Source organism: Epinephelus moara, chromosome 5 (assembly GCF_006386435.1).
Source record: "Epinephelus moara isolate mb chromosome 5, YSFRI_EMoa_1.0, whole genome shotgun sequence".
NCBI lineage: Eukaryota > Metazoa > Chordata > Actinopteri > Perciformes > Serranidae > Epinephelus > Epinephelus moara.
The window spans coordinates 16,215,923-16,237,930 of NC_065510.1; the positions used below are offsets into that span (position 1 = coordinate 16,215,923).

Here is a 22,008-nt window from a genome sequence, read left to right on the forward strand (position 1 = left end):
TAGTCGACTAGTCACCTGCATGTTTATGATATCAGTGTAATTATTAAATGATATATTTTGGGCGGGGCAACACAATGGTTTGAGTTGAAGGTGTGAGAAAGAATAGTATCAGTAACATTATTAACACTGTGCTACATTACAGAGAAATACAAAACCGTACTAATGAACCTTCATTAATATAGGCCTATATTTTATCTACAAGTGCACGTCACACACTGAGCGAGCCGCCTGTTAATGACGCTGTCGGCAAAGCAGTAATGATTGTGCTAAGTGGCTAATGGGCATGTAGCTACTTCCATGTTTCAGATGATACGTCATGTTTGTAGTCGACCAATGAAGATGAGTTTACATATCACCTTGGGTTCTTCCTTCACCTTCTCAAAATGATCCCACACTTTGGATTTCCTGCCCGACACGTTATTAACTAGCCTGTAGAATAACCACAGGTACCAGCCCTGGAAATTAGAGGCCGTACACATGCCGTGTCTTTAACCACCTGGAAAACGCGAGGACGGGTGCTGGGCTCTAATCATGTGCTTTTTTTGTGGTAGCTTTCAAGAGCACGGCGGCAGGCTGCGCCTGAGGTTGCTAAGCAACCTTAACAAGCACTGTATAGCCTATTTACCTGAAATCCTGAGTGCAGAGCTGATCTTCTTCCAGGCGCTGTTTATAAGTGTGTAGACCTATCGTCTGTTGGACAGATGTAAAGCTCTGGGTAGCCCTGCACTAACATGATCAACTTTTCCGTATTTATCAGACTGAATATTTACAGAAGAAGGGAAAGATATCTGTCGGCTGTGATTGGTTTGTAACTTGACTCCTGTCTGACTGCTGAGCGTGGCCTCTTCCTGTATCTGTCCTTTCAAATTAAATTCCCACATGGTCCAGTCATGAAGGTTTTGATTTATTTTGACAAGACATAGCTACTAATAGAGTTTCACTTTTTATTTTTTAAGCGACTGATGAAATCTTGCGGACTAAATTACCTTTCTGGTAGACTAACGTTTGGTCGAGGGCAGCCCTAGCTGGGACACAACTGAGAAACAGAATGACATAAACCCCCCAAAACAAAAAAAAAATAATGAAGCTCTTAGCTTTTTTACTAGTATTTACTTAAAAAAATGGTTTATGAACTTTATGAAAAATGTGTCAGCATTCAACACAAGAAGTTTGTGCTCTAGAGAAAGGATCAGCACTCAGTGAATAACCTCCTAAGCCCTATGATAAGCTATTATGGCAAGGCTTAACTATACAGACCATTGAGCAGTGATAACTAACACATCTTTGGGGTCATCAGGTGGGAACCTCCTATCACCAGTGTTTCGTCTAGTTGGTCCCACGACACCTCCAGGAGGCTAGACAGAGATCTCTGGCTTGTTCTTTTTCAAATTAATATGTAGTGTCTTGTTAGCCTGTTACACCTGGATATAGTTGTGTGCATGAGACAGTAACTACAAATATCATTCAGTCATTCTGTGTAGTAAATCCTCCGTGCTCTGGAGTATGTTTTTGTATGTATTATGTGCACGATTACTTTAACCTCCAATCCTTTGTCTGTGCCTTTTTAGAACCCGTGCGATGACAAACGACATAAAGACATCTGGTCTAAAGAGAAAACCTGCGACAGGTTACCCAAGTTCATGGTCATAGGCCCACAGAAAACAGGTAAGCTGCACACAAACACAAACTCAGGCATGCACATACGACAGACTCCTTCTGTGTGCCCAGGTGTTGAGATCCTCAACATCAGAGCCCATTCATCTAATCCCCCAAGCTCCTTTGGCCCTGTCAGAGCGAGACAAAGGAGGAGGCTCTTACCTCCTTTCTTCCACCCACATACTATCTACTTTAGATGCATAGAGATACAGTACCGAGCAACCACTCTCTCCTTTTCTGACTTTCTGTCTGTGGAAAAAAAGAAGAGGAGATTATTAAAAATCTGTATTCGCTGCTTGGATCCAAAGTGTTGCCTTTGTGTGATTTCAGGAATTCTAATTGCTGGTGTTTGATGTGAGAGGTGAGGAGGTCCAGTAATGCTGGCTAATTAACCAGGTGATAATTTACTAAATGGGAGGAGGGGGTCACCATAGCAACATTAGCGGCACGACAACAACTACAGTACAATGAATTATTTTTTTATTGCAGGGTATGTATGCCTCGCATGTCAGAGATGTTAGCGCAAATAGGAAACAGGGTGAGGGGGGTGTGGAACAGGATGCGTGGGAGTAAGTGTTGAAAAAGAGAGCTGCTGAGGGTGAGACAGAGGGCACGACCAGAGCCCCAGTGCTGATTGGTGTCAAATGGTTTTGAATCATTTGATGGGGAGGCGTGTGATCATTGCGGGCACACACACACGTAGTGTACTCTCAGCAAGATATAAATCTTGTGGAAGGAAAAAAATCATCCAGTATGGATCAGTGGATGACAGCTCACACACACACACATACACACACACACACAGACTACTCTCTGCTGAGCTGAATTAACGAGCCGGTTATGAATTATGCCCTTTCTTCCAGGAACGACAGCACTTTATCTCTTCCTACTCATGCATCCCTCCATCTCCAGTAACTTCCCCAGTCCAAAGACTTATGAGGAGGTCCAGTTCTTCAACACCAATAACTACCACAAAGGAATTGACTGGTAAGAACACAAACACACACACCCTTATCTTTCATTCTCTCTCTCCGTGACTTTTTACGAGTCGAAACCTGAGGTGAAAAGAAAGATTATAAAGAACCTCCTTTCATTTTTGCAAGGTTGTCGTAGACTGTAATGTGTTTTGCAGACTTTAATTATACATTAAGCAGTTCAAAACAGTTCAAAAACATCCTCAAAATGATCTTTTAAGCCCGCAAACATAAGCCAACAGACATATGGCTGCCTAAATTGACCCATAAATGGGTTACTTAGCTGACAGAGACACAGCTGGTGCAGCCTCCGAAGTCATCCAGAAAAGACTTAACTCTGGAAATTTGTCATTTAACGCTGTTAAAATTATATTGTCAAGTTCATTTAAGGCTTGTTGTCTAAGCACAGATTAAGGCCGTAACTTTGTGGCTGTGTCTGACTTTGGAAAAATGTGTAAAAATTCACACTCCAGGTGACTCCAGGAGTTTGCAGCATTGCTTCGGTGCCTGTGTATGTGGAGTTTATCATTATTTTGTGCATGTGTATTTGCATTTCCTCTCAAATCTCTGTGCCTCTGTTGCCTCAGGTACATGGAGTTTTTCCCCGTGCCCTCTAATGTTAGCACCGACTTCCTGTTTGAGAAGAGCGCTAACTACTTCCCCTCAGAGGAGTCCCCTCGGCGAGCTGCTGCCCTGCTGCCCAAGGCCAAGATCATAACCCTGCTCATCAACCCCTCTGACAGGGCCTACAGCTGGTATCAGGTACAAACACACAGAATATATTAGATGCCACTGTCTGGCTGCACATGTATTATTTTAAACCCTCTAAAGTTGCCTGCTTCTTCATATGACATCACCTCTGTGCTGACTTCTTTTTCCAAGATTGTGTTTGGAGTCTGATTTCTCTCTGTGAGCGTGGAGTTAATGAGCCTGATTTATCCATATGTCTCAGTGTGGGAAATGTCACCAGATCCTAAAATCTTCTGCTTAAGTCTGTTTGATTAATGAGACATGAATGTCAACAACGTGCCAACTCAAATGTTATGTCATTGTCGACAATAAAAATGGTCTTTCATGCAAAGCCGTGAATGTAATGCTGGATGTTAAAGAAGAGTGAACGAGAATACAGTGGAGTCAGTTAAAGCTTATGTGGCTGCATATGCTCAACTCCCCAGCATCAAAGAGCTCACGAGGACCACGCAGCCCTGCGGTTCACCTTCTATGATGTCATCAGTGCAAGACCGGGAGCTCCGGCTGAGCTCCGCTCCCTGCAGAACCGCTGTCTCATCCCCGGTCTTTACTCGTTACATCTTGAGAGGTGGCTCACCTACTACCCTGCTAACCAGGTATGTGCAGGCAGGCACGGACACAGATGCACTCAATTGCACTGTGATAGCGAACACAAGCACAGATCATACAGTGTGTAAAGTTAAAGCCTTGGGTTTTGTAAGATGAGATTTGTTGTTCACAACATATGAAGAAAGGTATGAAAGATTTAAATGTACTAATGTTTAATGTGATCAGGAACATACCGTAAAACTACATCAATGAAATCAGCAGGCCTATATTTGGGACAGACCTTTAATTCCTTTCGTACAAAACTGTTGCTCAGCAAAGATCGGAAATACAATCAAATTGTTAATTGAAGCAAGTATGAATATTACTTGCATACAAATTTGACTTCAGGTAATATATCAATTATGAATCATTTATGTGATCTAGCTCCGACTAACAGGGCATCAGAGAGAAAGAGTTACAGCACATGAGAATTACGGCGTACGATATCCGACACAACCTCACTTTATCCTGATAAAACAATACTCACAACTTGAGGACCTTCACAGATTAAAGGAATATGAATAACTTACAGGGTACTTGAGAAATTGACACCTAATTTGAGGTAGCCAACAACCTGAAGAACATCTATAAAAAAAATTAACTGCTTGGCAACCAGACCAGGCGTCTAACTGAGACAGGGGTTTCTTTGTCAAAATGTGTAGCCACACCGGGCTAGTAAAAGAGACTAGGCGTTTAACTGGGACTTGGCTTTTAATTGAAGTTTTATGGTAATAGAGGGAATGGTGCCATTATGTATTTTTCATTGTTTAAAATGGCCTTATTTCTATGTTTAGATGAGAACGACATAATTAGTTGTGCTAAGTGTAGTGCAATGACATAACGTTACATAGCACCTAATTATTAGTGGAATAAGAAGAAATAGATAATAGAATAGAAAAAGAGTAAATAGATATATAACATGTTGGGTTGTCCCGAATGCTTCAAAGCTTCAAACGTTGCTATAGTAATGACATCCCATTCTGATCCTATATATTAGATCTGTGATGTTCATTATGCATTAACATTAATTATTCTCACACAAGGACATCATTTAAACGCTGTGATAGCTTTGTGACTCCGACTCGCTCTCGTCTGATGTCAGTCACCAGCAGAGCAGTCCAGCACTTCTGAAACTGGGACAGTTTGACCACACGTGACAGGCTTACAGATCCGCTAGCAAGATGTTGAAAAAGTCAATCGTCTGGAATAGTTTCAAAATTTGCAAAGATGACCCCCAAAAGCCAAGTGCCTGATTTGCTGAAGGAAACTGGTATTTCTCAAATCTACAACGACCTTGTCAAACCACTTAGCCATCTTGCGAAGTATTTCTTTATCTGGCTATAGACCTTTTTTTTTCACAGCAGACATTTTCACATGTAGGAAAAGCACAGGTGTATTCAATAGCATTAATGATAGCTGCGTTTCACTCATGGGGAAATGCAGGAGGGTAATGTGCATGTTGGCTCACTTGAATAGTTTACTGGGACACTTAATGGACCTGAGCCATTGTGAGTGTTATCAGTTTGACCTGTGCTTTTCCTACTATGACAAGTCAAAATGTCTGCTGTGAAAATAGGTCCATTTTGGGTAAGGTAACTGTGACTTGCATGCTAACAACGTGGCTAATTGTGTTGTTATTTTAGGTGCATTGACTGAGAACTGATGTTTCAAAAGAGTCCGTCTTATGTCCTTGTCTCTTATTACCCCAACCCCGATCATGGCTTTGATTAATCACAGATATTTCTCACTGAAGTTTCAATGCCCAAAACTGGTATTCAGGACAGCCCTAATCACATCTGCTTACAGAGTTCTGTTTTCCAACATTTTTGGTGTCATCAAAGTAGATCAAGTTGCACTAAAGAAGCTGCCCACATGCTTTTACTTCGACCCAGTACCTAAATAATGCACCAGCTAGTTACCCAGTGTTACAGTATGAGTGTATCTGTGTGTAGGTGATGATCATTGACGGCCATCAGCTGAGAACTGACCCCGCGGCAGTGATGGATGAGGTCCAGAAGTTCCTGGGAGTCACTCCTCACTTCAACTACTCCCAGGCCCTTACGTAAGTCTCTCTTGCTTTGCTTGCTTTCTCTCTTCAGTCTCTTACATTCCTGGCATCCCGGAGTCAGGGCGCCTTTCACCTGGCATGCACTGTGATAGAAATGATAGCACAAGCTGTAAGGATGAGACTCCAAACCCAAATATGCGTGAAGCCTGACATCTACTGGTGAACAGCGGGGCACTAAACTGGCCATCTCCTCTTTGCCAGTCTCTGGTGCCAGGTGGTGTCATTCCCTGAAAACTCCAGATGACAGAGACGGTGACATCACCTGGCACCAGAGATCAGCCAATAGCAGGTGGTCAGTTTGCTGCTTGCTTTGAGCTATTACATTTCTGCCTTTACAGATTAAGGTGTGGGCTGTTGCAGGAAAGATGGAATGTACTGGACGGTCCCGATGCAGAGAACAAAGGGAATATTGGTTTAAGATGAGCCAGAGATGATAAGACAAAAAGAGAAAAGAAACATAAAGGAATTTGTCACATTTTAATATAGAGGACGTGGCAGAAATTCTTAGGTTTAATGGCAAATTAACAAAACAAGGTTGTAAAAAGGAGTGATTTATTAGTGTCAAGAAACGTAGCAGGTAATTTAATGTAATGCATAACTTTTATTGACACACTTTTATTATCCTGGCTGCAGGGAATCAATGACAGACGCTTACATCTCCTCACACTCAAATTTTAGGCATCATTTCCAAACATTTAAGGAGCATTAACATCTGATTACATTGCTTTGCAATTTAAGAGTGCGTGAATTATGTTTGTACTGCGCATTAAACACATGACTTTGTTCTAGCAATCAAAAATTTGATGCCTATTCTTGCCAAAAGACAGTCAAGTGGTGAAGTCTCAGCCCCGTGAGCTGCTGGCCTGGGATCAAATCCCCAAAGAGCGTCGACTGTCTCGCTTACACTGCCTGCCTGTCTGTGTGACAGCTGTCTGAATAAATAAAAGTACGAAAAGGTTAGTGCACTGCACAGTGTCAATCTGAAAGAACTAAAACAGACACCAGTAGCTCTAACCAAGGTAAATAACTAATGCAACCTTTATGCTACGAACTAAGCATAGTCTTTGTAGTCGTTCATAACAGATAAAAAAAAAGGCATGTGCAAAAAGGAGAAATAATACAGATATAATGAACTGTGCAACCAATGTGTGCGGATATTAATATGTCTAATATGTTGACCCAAAATATGCATGTCAACTAAACTCTCTCGAGTTTTAATACAACTCGAGAGAATTAGCTTTGGCCTCTTGACGCTTTGTTTCAACTCATTCTCCATTAGAGATTTTGCATGTGACCTTTAAGTTTTGGAGGAGTGGAAAACGGTTTATTTATCTCGAGCACCACTCATCAGAATGCAATCTGCCTCCAAGCCCTCAAATCTCCAGACAGGGACATCTAAAATTTGTAGCTCAGATTGGGACAGAGAGTGCCTCTGTCTTGAATCACAAGCCCACATGCATACAAATAATTTGTAAAGAGATGCATTTTGACAGAATAATAAGGAAGCTGTGTGTGTGTGTGTGTGTGTGTGTGTGTGTGTGTGTGTGTGTGTGTGTGTGTGTGTGTGTTTTGGTTGAAGACCGAGTTACACAAAAGCCTAATCTTTCTTTTCTCCTTCTCATTCTTTTGACATGGCAGCGGTCTGACAGATCCTCAACACTGGAGCCTATTTATTTAATCCCCCTCTCTTTCTTCCTCCTGTTCTGTCAGAGGAAAACTGAAGGAGAACCACTTAACTCTTTTTTTCTCTTTTATTCAACCACTGATGCATGCAGATAAAGAACAATATTTGCATCTTTCAGTCACATCCACATTAGCCTTTATACTCTGACTGCCAAATAGCCGTTAAAAATAATGTATATCTTTTTACCTCCTCTCTGGCTGTGACACTGTACTGCAAACACCAGGTGCATAAATGTATACATGCATAGGAATGAGTAAGAAGTCTGCATTATATATGCACAACATACATGTGCATGCAGATCCATAAATACTGTTTACACTTAAAGGAGCAGTGTGTAGAATTTAAGGGCACCTAGTGGTGAAGTTGCAAATTGCAACCAATTTAATAACCCTTCCTTCACCCCTTCCTTCCCAAGCCTGTAGGAGAACCTATGAGCGCCATCACTTAAACATACACATGAAAAGGCCTCTCTAGAGTCAGTGTGCTACCATTGAAAGCGAGATTTATACTTGTGCATCAGCGCTATGCAGAGCCTACGCCGTTGCCTAAGCATGTGGCCTGCACCGTTGTGAGCATTTATACTGTGTGTCTGTGTCACTCTGCAGTGTCATCTCCAAAACACTAGTCAGCGTCAGGGTTTCTGTGAAATGCTGTAAAGTTTAGTTGATTCAAAACACAACCCAAAACACTTTTTAAATGTCTTAATAGGGACAATTTCAAACACAAGTACACAAATCGGCTTCATTATAACTCACAGCATTCACAGACAAAGCCTCTGTCTTTTGCCGGACACATTTTCCCCACAAATACAACCTGCTAATGTTTTTAGCACAGGCCTATGGCATTTAACATTGTAAAATTAGCCTAGCAGCTAGTGGACTGTTTCTGTACGCATATGAAGCCAGGGACAACAGCAACATTTAACAAAGGTAGCGATACAAAATTCGGCTCCATTACAACTCACAAGGTTCACCAACAAAACAACCGTCTTATACTAAACACGCTATCCAAACAAATATAGCATGCTAATGTTATTAGCACAAGCCTATGGCATTTTACACTGTATAAATTAGCCTAGCGACAACCAGCTAACATTTAGAAATTCGGCTCCATTACAACTCACAAGGTTCACCGACAAAACAACTGTCTTATACTAAACACATTTTCCAAACAAATAAAACATGCTAACGTTATTAGCACAAGCCTATGGCATTTTACATTGTGTAAATTAGCCTGGCGACGAGCAGAGATTTCCTCTGCTCATATGAAGCCAGGATAAATCACACACAAGACTTATAATGCTATTTTTTGGAGGCTTTACTGTCTTCACAATTTATTGTTTCTTATCTGTGAAATAAAAGTAAATAAAAGCTTCCACTGAGGGAAATGGTGTCAGCTTACAAAAATAGACAGGAGGAAATCACAATTATAAATATAATATTTAATTTCTGCCAATACATCCACCTAAATCCTACACACTACTCCTTTAAGTCAGATATGCATGTCCATGCATAAATCTATATATGTGAATATGCACTCATGCATATACTCTATACACGTGACAACAAGCACATGTTTTTTCCAGGGCACTTTGCTTTAAAAGTCACCTACCGTCTCCTCGCCTTGTGACAGGTTGTCACATAACATGCTGCTGGGGTGTAATAGTCTTTGCACTCTGCTAATAAGAGAGGCAGTTTGGCTTTACAGCAGATGCTCGTGGAGCCAATATGGGAATGTTATGGAGACATCAAATTTATTAGAATATTTCTCCCTCACATTCATGCTTTTTTTTTTTTTTTTACATTCATTCAGTAATGAATTGAGGTTCCATCTCAGGCACATACTTACATCCCCCAGCGATTATTATGTTATCTCTTTTATCTCATTGTTATTATCTCTGCCAGCTCATTCCAATAGCGAAGTTGTGATCACTGTCGTTACCTGGTCATTTGCCTGTAAACTACGGCAGTCAGATAATCTTCCACTGTGTTTTGCTTTTTGTGCCTCTGCGTTGGAGGCATGATGTTTTCTGTACGTCTCGTTCTTGTGAAGAGCCTTGAGGGAGTTTCCTCAGATTTGGCATAAATGTCCACTTGTACTCAACAATTAACTGATTAGAATTTGGTGGCCAAAGGTCAGTGTGGCCTCACAAGACGTGTTTTTGGCCTTACATTTATAAATGCATACTTACATTTGAATAAAAATTGAAAGCAGCAATTTAATAAATATTTTAATACATGTATTAAAATTAAAACAAACACAGAAAACAGCGATAACCAGAGTGTTTTGGTGCCCCTGCACCCATTGGAACTCTTGGAGGGGAAAAGAAGTAATTTTAAAAGGAGAAAAAAAATCAATCATTGGCAGTTTGTAGCATAAAGAATCCAAATTCCAAGCAGTCAACTGGATAGCTGAAAATAAAAAAGCCTTTAATAAATATGGACTAGTACATAATAAAAATATGCCAACTGGTATTGGCAGAGTTGCATTCCTCAGGGTGTTGTTACACACAATGAACCCAAACCAATAAGTGAAGTAATCACATTTTTAAATTAGATTAGATGGGAGTAAACAAAACAAACTATGGCCTATGCATATTTCTAATTCTGTTTAAGCATCTCATAAAGAATATAGTAATCCATTACTGTTGGATTACTGCATTAAACAGCCAATAAAGTATACTCGTGATTACTGTGCGTCTGCATTGAGAGGAACAGAGAGGAGAGGAATGGAAAGGAAGGCAGATAGAGACAGAGATGAAACGAGACAGTGCGACAGTCAGAGAGACACCGGCAGCACGCTAGCAAAAAAAAAAAGAGTACGAGACAGACAGAGAGTGTGTTGAATGCGTAGTGACATTTGTGTCTCGTCCGTGAGTGTAAAATGGGCCGACTTTTTCAGCTGTAATTTCCCAAAAGAAGAAACACTGCTTTATATTTCAGACTGAACTTACTATTCATTTGAATGTTTTATTAAAAGTTCTCCTCTGTCCGTCTCTCTCTGTCTCTCCTCTTGCAGGTTTGACCCTCAGAAGGGCTTTTGGTGCCAGCTCCTCGAGGGAGGGAAGACAAAATGTTTGGGAAAGAGCAAAGGGAGAAAGTACCCTCCTATGGAGCCAGAGGTAAACAAATACATTTTAATTAGAATAGATTTCTGCTCGGTGACAAAATAAATGATATACGCACTGAATGAAATGTTAGAGAAAGAGACATATAGGAAAGAAAAAGCATCAGCCTGACTGACAGTGATACACAGTCCCCTCCATTGCTGTGGCAAAATTTCCCACAGGACTCAGCGTCGGGGTGGAAACTGTCAGCCAATCAGATCCAGCCAGAAAGTTACAACCTAATTATGAGGACTCAATAGTGACACAACACCCGTGAGGGAGAGGGTCGCGGGTGGTGGTGGGGATTAGGATGGAGGGAGAAAGGTAGAAGGAGAAAATCCAATCCATAAATCTTTGTCCTGGCTACTGATTCCACAGAGGAGAGACCAGAGCTGCCGACAATGAATCACACATTTGCTCTCACATGAAGACAAACACACGTAGATACAATTTGTCTTCCCTCATGTGCTCACACACGGCTAATGGCTGCGCCTCAGTGTCACCTGTAATTAAACTGTGTTTGAGTTTCCACCCGGAGGGGGGGGGGCAAATGAGGGGGGAGGAAATGGAGGGAACACCAGGGAGGAGAGACATGAGAGGGGGAGAAGAGGGATGCGCACAGGAGGGAGAGAGATAATGGATCTCATACATCCTTCATGCAATTTTCTCCCCCTCTCTTACCTCTCTTTTCTTAGCTCCGTTCATACCACTCGGCACTTAGTGGCCCTAAAGTCCTATTGAGGAGAAATAAACTAATCTAAAGATGGTGGCACATCATTAATCTCTCTCAACTTCTTGTTTGCCCCCTACTCCCATGCTGTCTTTTTATTTTCTCCTCTAAATATCCCTCCCGCCAACCCTTTTACCACTCCCTGCACTTCTCACCTTTTCTGTCTCCTTTGATCCTTCCTTTGTTTTTTCCTTCTCATGCCTGTCCCCCATTTCCTGCCTGTTTCCATATGTCTTACTATACTTTCTGTCTTCCCTATCTACCACTTATCGAATCCTGACTCGCCAACTTGTATTCTTTCCTTATTTCCTCACTCCATCTCCCTTACTTCCCCATCTACGCCTGCTCATCTTCTTTCCCATTTTTTGCTCTTACCCTTCCTCTTCTCTCTGCAGGCACATGCATATCTCTCCAGGTACTACAGGGAACACAACGTCGAGCTGTCAAAGCTGCTGCATCGTCTCGGACAGCCCCTTCCCTCCTGGCTAAGAGAGGAGCTGCAGAAGGTCAGCAGCATTGAACTCTGTGACACTCTGCTTATAAATTTCATATCTTAGGTATTTCTTTTGTGAGTAAATAAGCAACAATCAGAGTTAAAGTTAAAAAAAACGTTCGTAGTTATTATTCCTTAAGCGTCTGACTCTCAAAAACTCAACATGACTAGGACCAGTTTCAAAAAATATTGTCGACTGGTCTGTGCTGTAGACCAGCTGTAATTTTTCTCTTAGATTTTAAGTTTCACAAAAATACACAATGACATACTTTAAGCCAAAAAAATTTAGCCACCCTACCCCCCAGGCTAACTCATATTTCCATGGTAACAATCTGACCAGTGGCAAAGAGGAAAACATGGCTTATAATTTCTTTGCCAGCATTGTTGTGAAGCCAGCAATATGGAGGAAAAGAGTTTTTTGGGGGGGCTGCAGAAGTACTGCGCCCTGTCACATTAAGAAGACGCATCTCAGGTCTCCAGCACGTCTGCCTTGTGTTGAGATTTTAAAGGGAAATTTCGGTTTATTTCAACCTGTCTCCTATCGTCCTAAATTTGTTTCAAGTGACTAGTGACATAACAATAATAGTTAGCATGTTAGCCGTTAGCCTAGATACAGCAGGGGCACATCCACAAAGACCGCCTCATATCGTTAGGTTATCCTAACGATATGAGGTGGTCTTTGTGGAAAATATAGCTTGTTTAGTGGACTAACTTTGCACTTGAAGGTTGCCCGTTCACTTACATTTTAACAGGTCTGACGCTACTATGCGCCCCGGCTGTATCTAGGCTAACGGCTAACATGCTAATTATTATTTTTATGTCACTAGTCACTTGAAACAAATTTAGGACGATAGGAGACAGGTTGAAATAAACCGAAATTTCCCTTTAATGCTACGGGAGTTTGTCTGTTGTTACACTCTTGGACAAATTTCCTTGGGCACGGATAGCATGCTTATCTCCTGAACTGATACTATCACAATACTTGGGTTTGTATTAGATTTGAATTGCGATTTTTAAGTATTGTGCTTCTACAAACTGTTGACTTTTATAACACTAGACCAAAGGGAAAGTCTTTCTGACTTTTTTTTTTCAGCAGCATCATACTGCATAGAAATGTGGTAAATGACACATACGTGCACAACAGAATGAATGAAAAAATATATAGCCCCAAGGTACACTGTTACATTTAGCTGTTCCTACTAATCAAGCTAGGGCACTGTTTCCCATACAATCTCCGCCTCACTCCCCACCACTAAGAGACCACTTTGCCAGAAGAATAGCGGGCAGTAAACGGTCCTGAAGTTAGGCTGTAGTAACTTGAATTATGCCCAGCGCTGGGGGTCACAGCGGACTGGTTGCCAGAGGCAGTGCTGGGTCTCTCCTGCGTTACAGCAGCAACAGAAAGTTTGCTGAACTGGGGGGAGTCTTGGTGGTCTGGGATCAGAACCCAGGGGCTGGGGTTTGTGCTGACAGAATTCAAGTTGCTTTAGCCAGTAACTTAAAGTCTTTGTCCTCTGACTATCTGCCATTTTCTACTGTATCGCTTCAGCATTGCATTTCTTGAAACAGATGTGACGACATGTAACTCATAGATTAATTCAATTCAATTCAATATCACAAATCACAATTTGCCTCAGAGGGCTTTACAACATACGACATCCCTTTGTACCTTTGTCCTTGGACCCTCACAGCGGATAAGAGACCCAGGCGCAAACGCAATCTGTGGGAACGTGCGAGACAAGGGAGCACAGAGGCTCCAGGGAAAAAGCCAAGTTAGTAACATGCATTAATGGGACATGAATGTTTGCAAATGGAGAGAGAGAAAAGGAGAAAGGAGCTCAGTGTCCCTGGCAACAATAAAAGCTGTAACTTCTTTCCACCTCCACATGGACTAAAATGAAGCAGTTGAATTTGAATTATACTGATTCAGTCATTTTTGCCACACCTAAAACTTTCCAAGTAAAACGTTGTATGTAACAGTTACATTTTTCCAGAATTTATTTTTCTTCGTATTTAGTCGGACAGGTTTTTTTTTGTTTGAAAACATTAAATATATGTTCAATTTGTTGCAAATTGATGAGCAATGGGTGAATTAAGACTAATATCTGAAGTCTGACGATTGGTTGGATCTAAGCCATAATCAGTCTATCTTTGTGAAACAGGCCCCAGATTTGACTGACTGTGCCAGAAGCATAGGCATACAACCCCTCAACAGTCATTAGATTTTCATTCAAATACTACTAGGTGCTTAGAAGTATGTGTTATCACCCTTTTAACAGAGCCCTGCCCTCTTCGAACCAGTGAGAAAGGAAAGCTTTTATATTCATGTAGGACTCCGTCGCTCATTGTAAGAATTTGTTTTATAGAATATGTTCAAAGGGCCTTTAAGCCAGCGAGCAACAAAAGCAAAATGTTCGGAGTATCAGTGGTTGAGTCAAAATACAAAGAGAACACACGAAACTGGCTTCTAAGAAATAAAAAGGCATCTTTTGAACTTGATTACCTTCTAATCCTGCCAAGGTATTCAAAGCATGCACTTAAATGAGGCTTCCTGGTGTAAGTGCTGCTGCTGACAGTCGCCTCACCTTGATCTCTGCACAGCCCTCTCTCTGCTGCAGTGCTCGACGCTGTTTGTCTTTTGTCTGCGGATTTGTTTGTGCTACTGTTTGTCACTGTTTATGAATGAGGGAGCAGCTTGGCAAGTGTGCTTAAGTTTCCCGGCCCATTCGCGGCAATCACAGCATGTTTCCTTTCCTTTTTTTTTATGGCTGGCATTTGAAAAGTAAACAGATGTTAAGAATTAAATTACCTTGTTCCTCTCTCTTTTCCCTCTCCACCCCCCCTTTCTCTCTTTACCCCTTTCTGAAGGTTAGATAACCTTTGCATCCATGAACCAGGGTTAAAGGTCAAAGGGGTCGAAGACCAGGAAGTGGCCAGGAGCACCTGACCTTCAGATGCACTGTCTGTGGCCTTTTAGTGAACCCTGAGGTGAAGGCAAGGACGGGATGCCTTGTTTCACCTGGGAGCTATGGTGACACTGCTGATGGGAGCAGAGGTCATGAAAGCGCAAAGAAACTCTGGAGGGCTGAAACTGAACTCTGTTTGGATGGATGGATGGATGGATGGATGGATGGATGGATGGATGGATGAGAGTTTCAGGTGACCATCAGCTCTGAAGAAAGTGGGACTAAAAGGAAGAGCCACACCATAAGTGTGAAGAGAATTATGGGGGACAAGGAGCATTTTGCAAGTCTTTGATGCCCACACCCTGTTCTGAACTGTGGTGAACTCTCGTGCAGACCCGCAGTGACTTTGATGGTTATTACTCTTTGTTTTATTTTCACCTTTAATTTATGATGCCAGAGCAGCGCTGGTCAGCTGTGCGTGGTTCCCATAGAGATGACTTTGCACTAAGTTCTGTTCCATGTTTCTCCAAGACAAAAAAACAACACACCCTTTGTGGTTTTATTTTACTATTCTTTAGGTTTTTTGTCACATTGAGAGTGAATATAAGCAGGGAGGATAAGTGCATAGACTCAGGGTGAGTGACAGGCTGTTACTTTCCATGATAGGTTCTCATTGTTTTGTGAGTTAATTTTTTTAAAATGAAGCTAGTTCCTGGTAGATCTGGTAGCCTTGTTCACCATTAGAGATGTCACTTGAGGCTTTCACTGGAAAAGTATGGACTGGAAATGAGTCACTGAAGCAAGATGCATCGCCCGCTCATTATTTTCCCGTGACAAGCCGTGCGGAAGAACGCCGTGTCCATTTAGCAGAGCACGAGCGCTGATGATGTCAGCGCCAAGGACTGAGGGGACATGAGATTGTGGGGGAAGAAAACTGACCAAAATGAGCCTAATGGATATGACACTTAATTCCAAGACTCTTTAAGTAGCTACTGTAACCGCAGGCATTTTTTTTTGTTTTGTCAGTGTCTCATTTAAGTCTCAACCTCCTTTTCTTTTTCCTTTTTACAACCAGTGGCCTACGTTGTTGAGCTTCAATTTGAATGCAAAAAAAACCCTAAATGTCAAACACAGAAACCAAAATTAAAGAAATGGATATGACTGACAGCATAAGATGTTTTATTTTATTTTCCTTGTGTTCAACAACATAACAGCTGTAATACATCCAGAGTGGAACATCAAAATACAAAAAATTGCATGTTGTCCATTTGGATAGTGTCTAAGAAGAGGTATGTTCTCTGGGACTACCCCAAAAATTGCAGTTAGTGGGGATGGGGTAAATTTGACTCCCAAAACCACAGAAATTGTATTAAATATCAATGTCCAATTTTTATTAAGATTTGGACGAGTCCAGAAAGTATGAATGAGGGATCCTGTTACTGTTCTGCATCTGTTGCATAAGGGATCTGTCCTCGGATAAATCACGGCTAACCTTTCGTTTGATAGATGTTTTTTTAATGACAAAGCAATCCCAATGAACCATATTGTGCACACCTGCACACATACTTGTGAAGTCACATAATCTTTGGCCTGACTGGTTGACAATAGACCCTTTGTCCTCTAAGGTAAGTGAATGACAGTTTGATGTTCGAGGAATTTAAGCCTGTCAGGTATTGCATCAATCACCATTAACTAACATACCATACAATAATGTTCAGTGTTTATACAACATGGTTATTTTACTTTTCCTGCTTTTAGAGGTTAATACACAAATGCACAAACTGCACAACACCAAACCAGACTGCAAAACAACACGATTAAAGATAGAAAATAAGAATAAATGAAACAAAAGCTAACATGGACAAACGGCAAAACAGCCAACACTCCCACCAGTCCTATTTATTTCATCATCATTTTAACCCCACTATAACACAACTAAAATGAACCCAGTCATTCAAACTTCTTTGTCTTTCAAAATAAAAGTTATTAGAGGCCTTGGTCTCAATACAACCCCCTGTCAAAATAAAAGCTGAATAAATGTAATTCAAATTTAGATTTCTTTCAGTTTGCACATAATGTAAAATGGATTGTCTTTACATGAAACTTTGAACACCACATGCTGAAGGCAGTTACAGCACATGTGCTATGCTCAGGGCTCACAGGCATGTAACAGGAGGAGCAAAGATCTGGTACATTCCTGTTTGTGTTTGGGAGCAAAGGCAACACCTTTTTTGAGATTGTCCAGCCGAGCAGAAGGCGTTGACAGCAGTAGGTGGAGTTTTCTTGAAATGATCAATTTGACAGACACAAAACATTTTATCATGAATGATGTAAAGTATTTCTGACTTTGAACATTATCTCACCCCATTGAAGAGCAGTGTTTGAGGTCATCGGCCAAGCACATGAGGAAATCTGTCTCTGCTGTCTATGTCTGTCTTCTTCAAAATGACTGACCTGAACTGTCTGATGAGTGTCCCAACCTCCCCTGATAGTGAGTGAGTTTTAAATAGGATCCATGGCATACATAAACTCATTTTAGAAAAACTGCACAGGAAGAATGAGGTGCATTTGACTGGGGCCCCCTGGGTACCCAGTACCTTAGGGTGCTTCCACAACTGCCCTGTTTGGTTCGGTTCAATAGAATTCAAATTTGTTTGCCCCCTAAGTGTGGTCTGTTTGGGCAGGTGTGAACACAGCAATCACACTCGGGTGGGCGCCAAAAAAAACGGACCAAGACCTTCTTGAAGAGGTGGTCTTGGTCCGGTTACAAACAAACTCTGGTGCGGTTCGTTTGTGGTGAGAACGTGTTTTCAAACTGTATGGTTTGACTAAAATGAACAATGACAGCAATATAGTCCACGATGAGCAGCGCTAAAATCAACCTGCGTAGTTGTCCCTCCATTGTGACGTTAGAAAGTGTTGCATTTATCTTGCTAGTGTACTCTTTGAAATTCTGACCAATCAAGAGCAGCTTTGTCACACAAGGCATTTGATCTGGTCCGCTTGTAAATGCTGCTGTGAGAACACGAACCAACTCTAGGCAATTATGCAACTTTGTGACAAAGTTAGTCCCAGATTCGGACCAAAGCAAGACGACTCTAGGTCTGAAAGCACCTCTAAAAAGCACTAATTAAAACAACAACAGGAAACGAAGGGTTACAAAACTGTAACTTGAAGATATCCACTTGACGTACTCAGACTGATGAAGCCGTCTTTGTGTGTCTTTGCTCAAAACAAGAACAACAAATTTTGTCACAGGAAGTGCATTAGAAAATGATTTTTTAATGGCAAGTGTGAGGAACGCGAGGAATGTTTACAGCAAGCAAAACCTGTTTGAATCAACATAGGAGAACAGACTTGAGACAATGTCGACCTGTCCTTCAAGGCACAACATGGTAATAACACATCAGTCAGTGTTCGAAGGCGGGGGTAAGTGTTTTGATATACGACAGCGCAGGTTGCCAGGTGAGATTGTATTTGTCGATCTGTTGTTGAGCTATTTTTCTTTTATCTGTGGTCATAAAAGATTTTGCAGTAAACCTTGAATGTGATGAAGGGCTTTGACATTACCGAAGCAACAGGAAACAAGGTTTAGCCATGAAGTCACAAAAGGCAGCCGCCTTCCGATTAATGTCTTTTGAGTCTAAACACTCTACTGTCCAAACAGGTCTGGAAGATCAGAATGAAAGGCTGTACTGTGGGAGAACTCAATTAAAACATCTGTTACCGGTGAAGCAGGAGTGAAGGACAACACACACGTACACGGAAAATGTCAGAGAGAGAACATACAGCCTATGTTTGAAAAAGCCAAGACACTTTTCAAGCAACTCTTCAACAGATGTTAACACTCACAGAACCCCTTTATGGCAGATATGGATAAAAGTATGGCTTTCCATACATCATGATGTTTATCTACAGTAGCTCCATCCCTGGAGTAGCCCACTGTGTTTGCAAGGAGCCAGAACTGACTGTGTGAAAGGGCTGAAACAATTTCAGGTGTTCCAGTTACGGCTCATTAACAGTTCAATCTTTACTGCAGAGTTTACAGGGGCGGGTAGCAGCAGGAAGCAGCTGGTGTTTTTACCTAATATGTCTCTGTTCTGCATATTGTATGCTAGAAAAAGTACCTTTTTGAACAAGATATCATGGTTGTAATGTTTCTTTTATTATTATTTGTTTGTTACCACAAAGATTAGACAGGTGGGTTCATAAAGAAAGGAGAAAAAAGTGTGCATCAGTGTGACCAGTTGAGAACATCAGAACATCAGAGAATATGCATATCAATTACTCACCCTGTGTTAGGTTAAATATGTGAGGAAAACTGTTTTTCTCGAATACCTTGGTGAACGAAGAATCAAAAAACAGAAAAAATTCTTGATAAATTGAAGTCATAGTCAAGACTTGCAGGAGAGTGTTCGCACCGGTGTGTTTTACATTGTAATGTTTTAGCAAAAATGCATGTGTTTGGGAAGTACTGAGCATACAACTTGATATATGAGACTTTGATTATAGTGCACGAGTTGTGTGAGCATGAATGGATGACTGACAGGACCTTCTGGGCGGAGGCCCAGGGGCCCAAGACGTCAGGGAAGGACCCTGGCCTTTTCTTGCCAAATGTCGCCAAACTGAAATGTACCAACCGAGAAGAGAGTAAAAAAGACCACAAAAAGATGCAAAGGAACAACAAAACAAACTACAAAAACAAGCAAAACAGCCACACAAAATGACTAAGAAGTGACACAAAACAACCAAAAATTACCTCAAAGATACGCAAAACCAACCCGGTCTCACTCCAAAGTCGTTGAAATCCGGCACTGGGGCAGTGACTTGCAGCATCAGACACTGACAAAAAGCTGTCCTTTAATGTCAGCATGATACGCAGCCTGTTGCCATTATAGTTTAACGCCACTAGGCGGCGTCAGGGGGAACCCATGAGTGACAAGAACCAAAGTTAAGGCGATAAAAGTCCGAGCTGTGGGGGTGGGAGGGGTGGTGGATGGGTCCAAGAAACACCAGCTTTCACAAGGTAGAACTGTGTTTATGTCCCATAAGAATCTAAAGCCAAGCCCTGTTGTTTTTTCCTAACCCTAATCACGTGTGTTAGTTGTTGAGGGAACACAAACGTCAATTTGCGTTGCTGTACCAACATAGTGCATTTATTTTGAAAGAGACTGTATGTAAAAGTTAAATTTCCTGTGAAAATGGAAGCGTATGTTGAAAGAAGACAATGCATGTGACAGGCAGAACTTGACACAGTGTCCTAGAATGTCAACAACCAATGCACCCAGGGTACCTTTCGCGTTGTATCTAGATGTGGAAGGACCATGACCTAATGTCAATATGTTGGAGTGAGAATGTGTTGGCAAAACAACCATAAGGAGGCACAAATTGTCCACAGAGAAAAATACAAAACCACAAAAAGGAAAGACTGAAACCTACAAATGGAGGAGAGGTGGTGGGGCCTTTTGCATATCTGTGACCAGGGGCCATTTTCGGATTCTTCATTTACCGAGTCATGCAAGAAAAAAGGTTTCTTCAAAAATTGTTACACTGGTTGAGCATTTGTCATTTTGTAGTTAAGGTATCCCTTTAGCTAAATCATTGCTGATAAAACCAAAGGCTTATGATGGGAATATGAAAAAGGGAATTTATTTACAGCTACTGCAAAGCAGAAGTTGCAGCCCAGTAATATGCCACCCTAAGATTTAGGTTGTTGTATTATCTTTCGATATCTTGCCCCAAACAGTTTTTTATTTTTAGATCATAGTTTCAAAGATTAACATTTAAAAAGAAAGGTAAAGGAATTGCTGCAGATCTAAATATAATCGGTCTAAAAGTAGCACAAATCCCAAACCTATAAACATATTTACAGCCACCTTCAAAAGCAGCTGGTCGAGGAGGGAGTTACCTAACAGCCGATCTGATGTGCACCAGATCACGCCTATTCAGGTTTAATCATTATCCTCAGATCTTTCCCAACTGGTTTTCCCAAGTGTTGCCAGACTTTGGGATGGAAACAGATATGAGTGGAAATAAATTATCCGTGTATAATGAGACCTTCTGTTCTGCACCACCTCTGGTGACATCTAATATAAGCTCATTAGTGCAGAGAGCTATAGCTAGAGGTTCAGAGGGAGCAGCAAGGAGAAGAAAACAAAAAAGGGCAGTGCTGTCTGGTTCCACTATTCGTCATTATATTTGATTGTTTATGCATGATAGTTTGACTCTGATTTTTGTATGTTGAATAATTTGAATAGAACTGAAGCATGGGGGGGTTGAAAAAATAAAATCAGTAGACATTATAAAAGATTGTGCAAGATATTCAGCATCTAACAACACAGCCACCACAAGAACATTATGAAAACTAAAAGGAAATGAAAGAAGAAAAGAAATTTCAAAATCCAGATTAAAAAGACACTGCCACAACGGTTTTATAATTGACATTATGAGCATTGTAAATCCACATTTACTTAATTAACATCTATAATTTGTGTGGCAATTGTTTATTCATGAGTGTGATTTTTTTTTTCATTTATATGTTTATGTTTGTATTATTTATGTCAGCCCAAAGAAAAAGAGGACACACAAACACTTAAAAAATTAGCACCAATTTTTCTGTTTAATTATGTTTTAAAATGCCATCGTACTCATAGAGCATTACAGTGTCTTTATAGACTTTTTATGCTTGATTTTCCATAAAATTAACCATGATTAAATGAGCTCCAATGTTTTGTAATTTGTGTTAATGACCACAGGAGGGTGCTCGCAGACAATCAGGACAACTGTGCTCTAGCTGAGAGCTGTTGTTCCAGTTCAGGCAATCAATTCAGCAGATGTAAAACAAGATGAATTATAATGGAGATGCACGTTTACTCCCACAGACATTCCCCCTGCAGCATGCTGTGCCTTCTGGGCTTATTAGTTAAATGAACTATCTGTCACTGTGTTCGCGTGTGTGTAAAATACCTTTGCATAACTACCAGTGTGCAACCATCGCGTCTGGTGACACATAATTCAATTTTGATTAAAAAACTGTTGTGTAACCTGACTTTG

At 41.1% G+C, this 22,008-nt stretch overlaps 1 protein-coding gene across 3 annotated transcripts in view; it reads left to right on the forward strand.

Annotated features, from left to right (window-relative positions):
* Positions 1-16,111, forward strand: part of ndst3 (N-deacetylase/N-sulfotransferase (heparan glucosaminyl) 3) — a 60,552-nt gene extending 44,441 nt beyond the window's left edge. For 2 of the 3 annotated variants that reach the window (XM_050044799.1, XM_050044800.1), the window contains exons 8-15: positions 1,569-1,665; positions 2,520-2,643; positions 3,218-3,392; positions 3,806-3,976; positions 5,921-6,030; positions 10,739-10,841; positions 11,952-12,062; positions 14,923-16,111. In XM_050044799.1, coding sequence (XP_049900756.1) covers positions 1,569-1,665; positions 2,520-2,643; positions 3,218-3,392; positions 3,806-3,976; positions 5,921-6,030; positions 10,739-10,841; positions 11,952-12,062; positions 14,923-14,952 — 921 coding nt within the window. In that variant the 3' untranslated portion in view covers positions 14,953-16,111. Of the gene's footprint in view, positions 1-1,568; positions 1,666-2,519; positions 2,644-3,217; positions 3,393-3,805; positions 3,977-5,920; positions 6,031-10,738; positions 10,842-11,951; positions 12,063-14,917 lie in introns of all 3 variants that reach the window. The other variant, XM_050044801.1, reaches the window with a different exon arrangement.
* Positions 16,112-22,008: the final 5,897 nt, after the last annotated feature.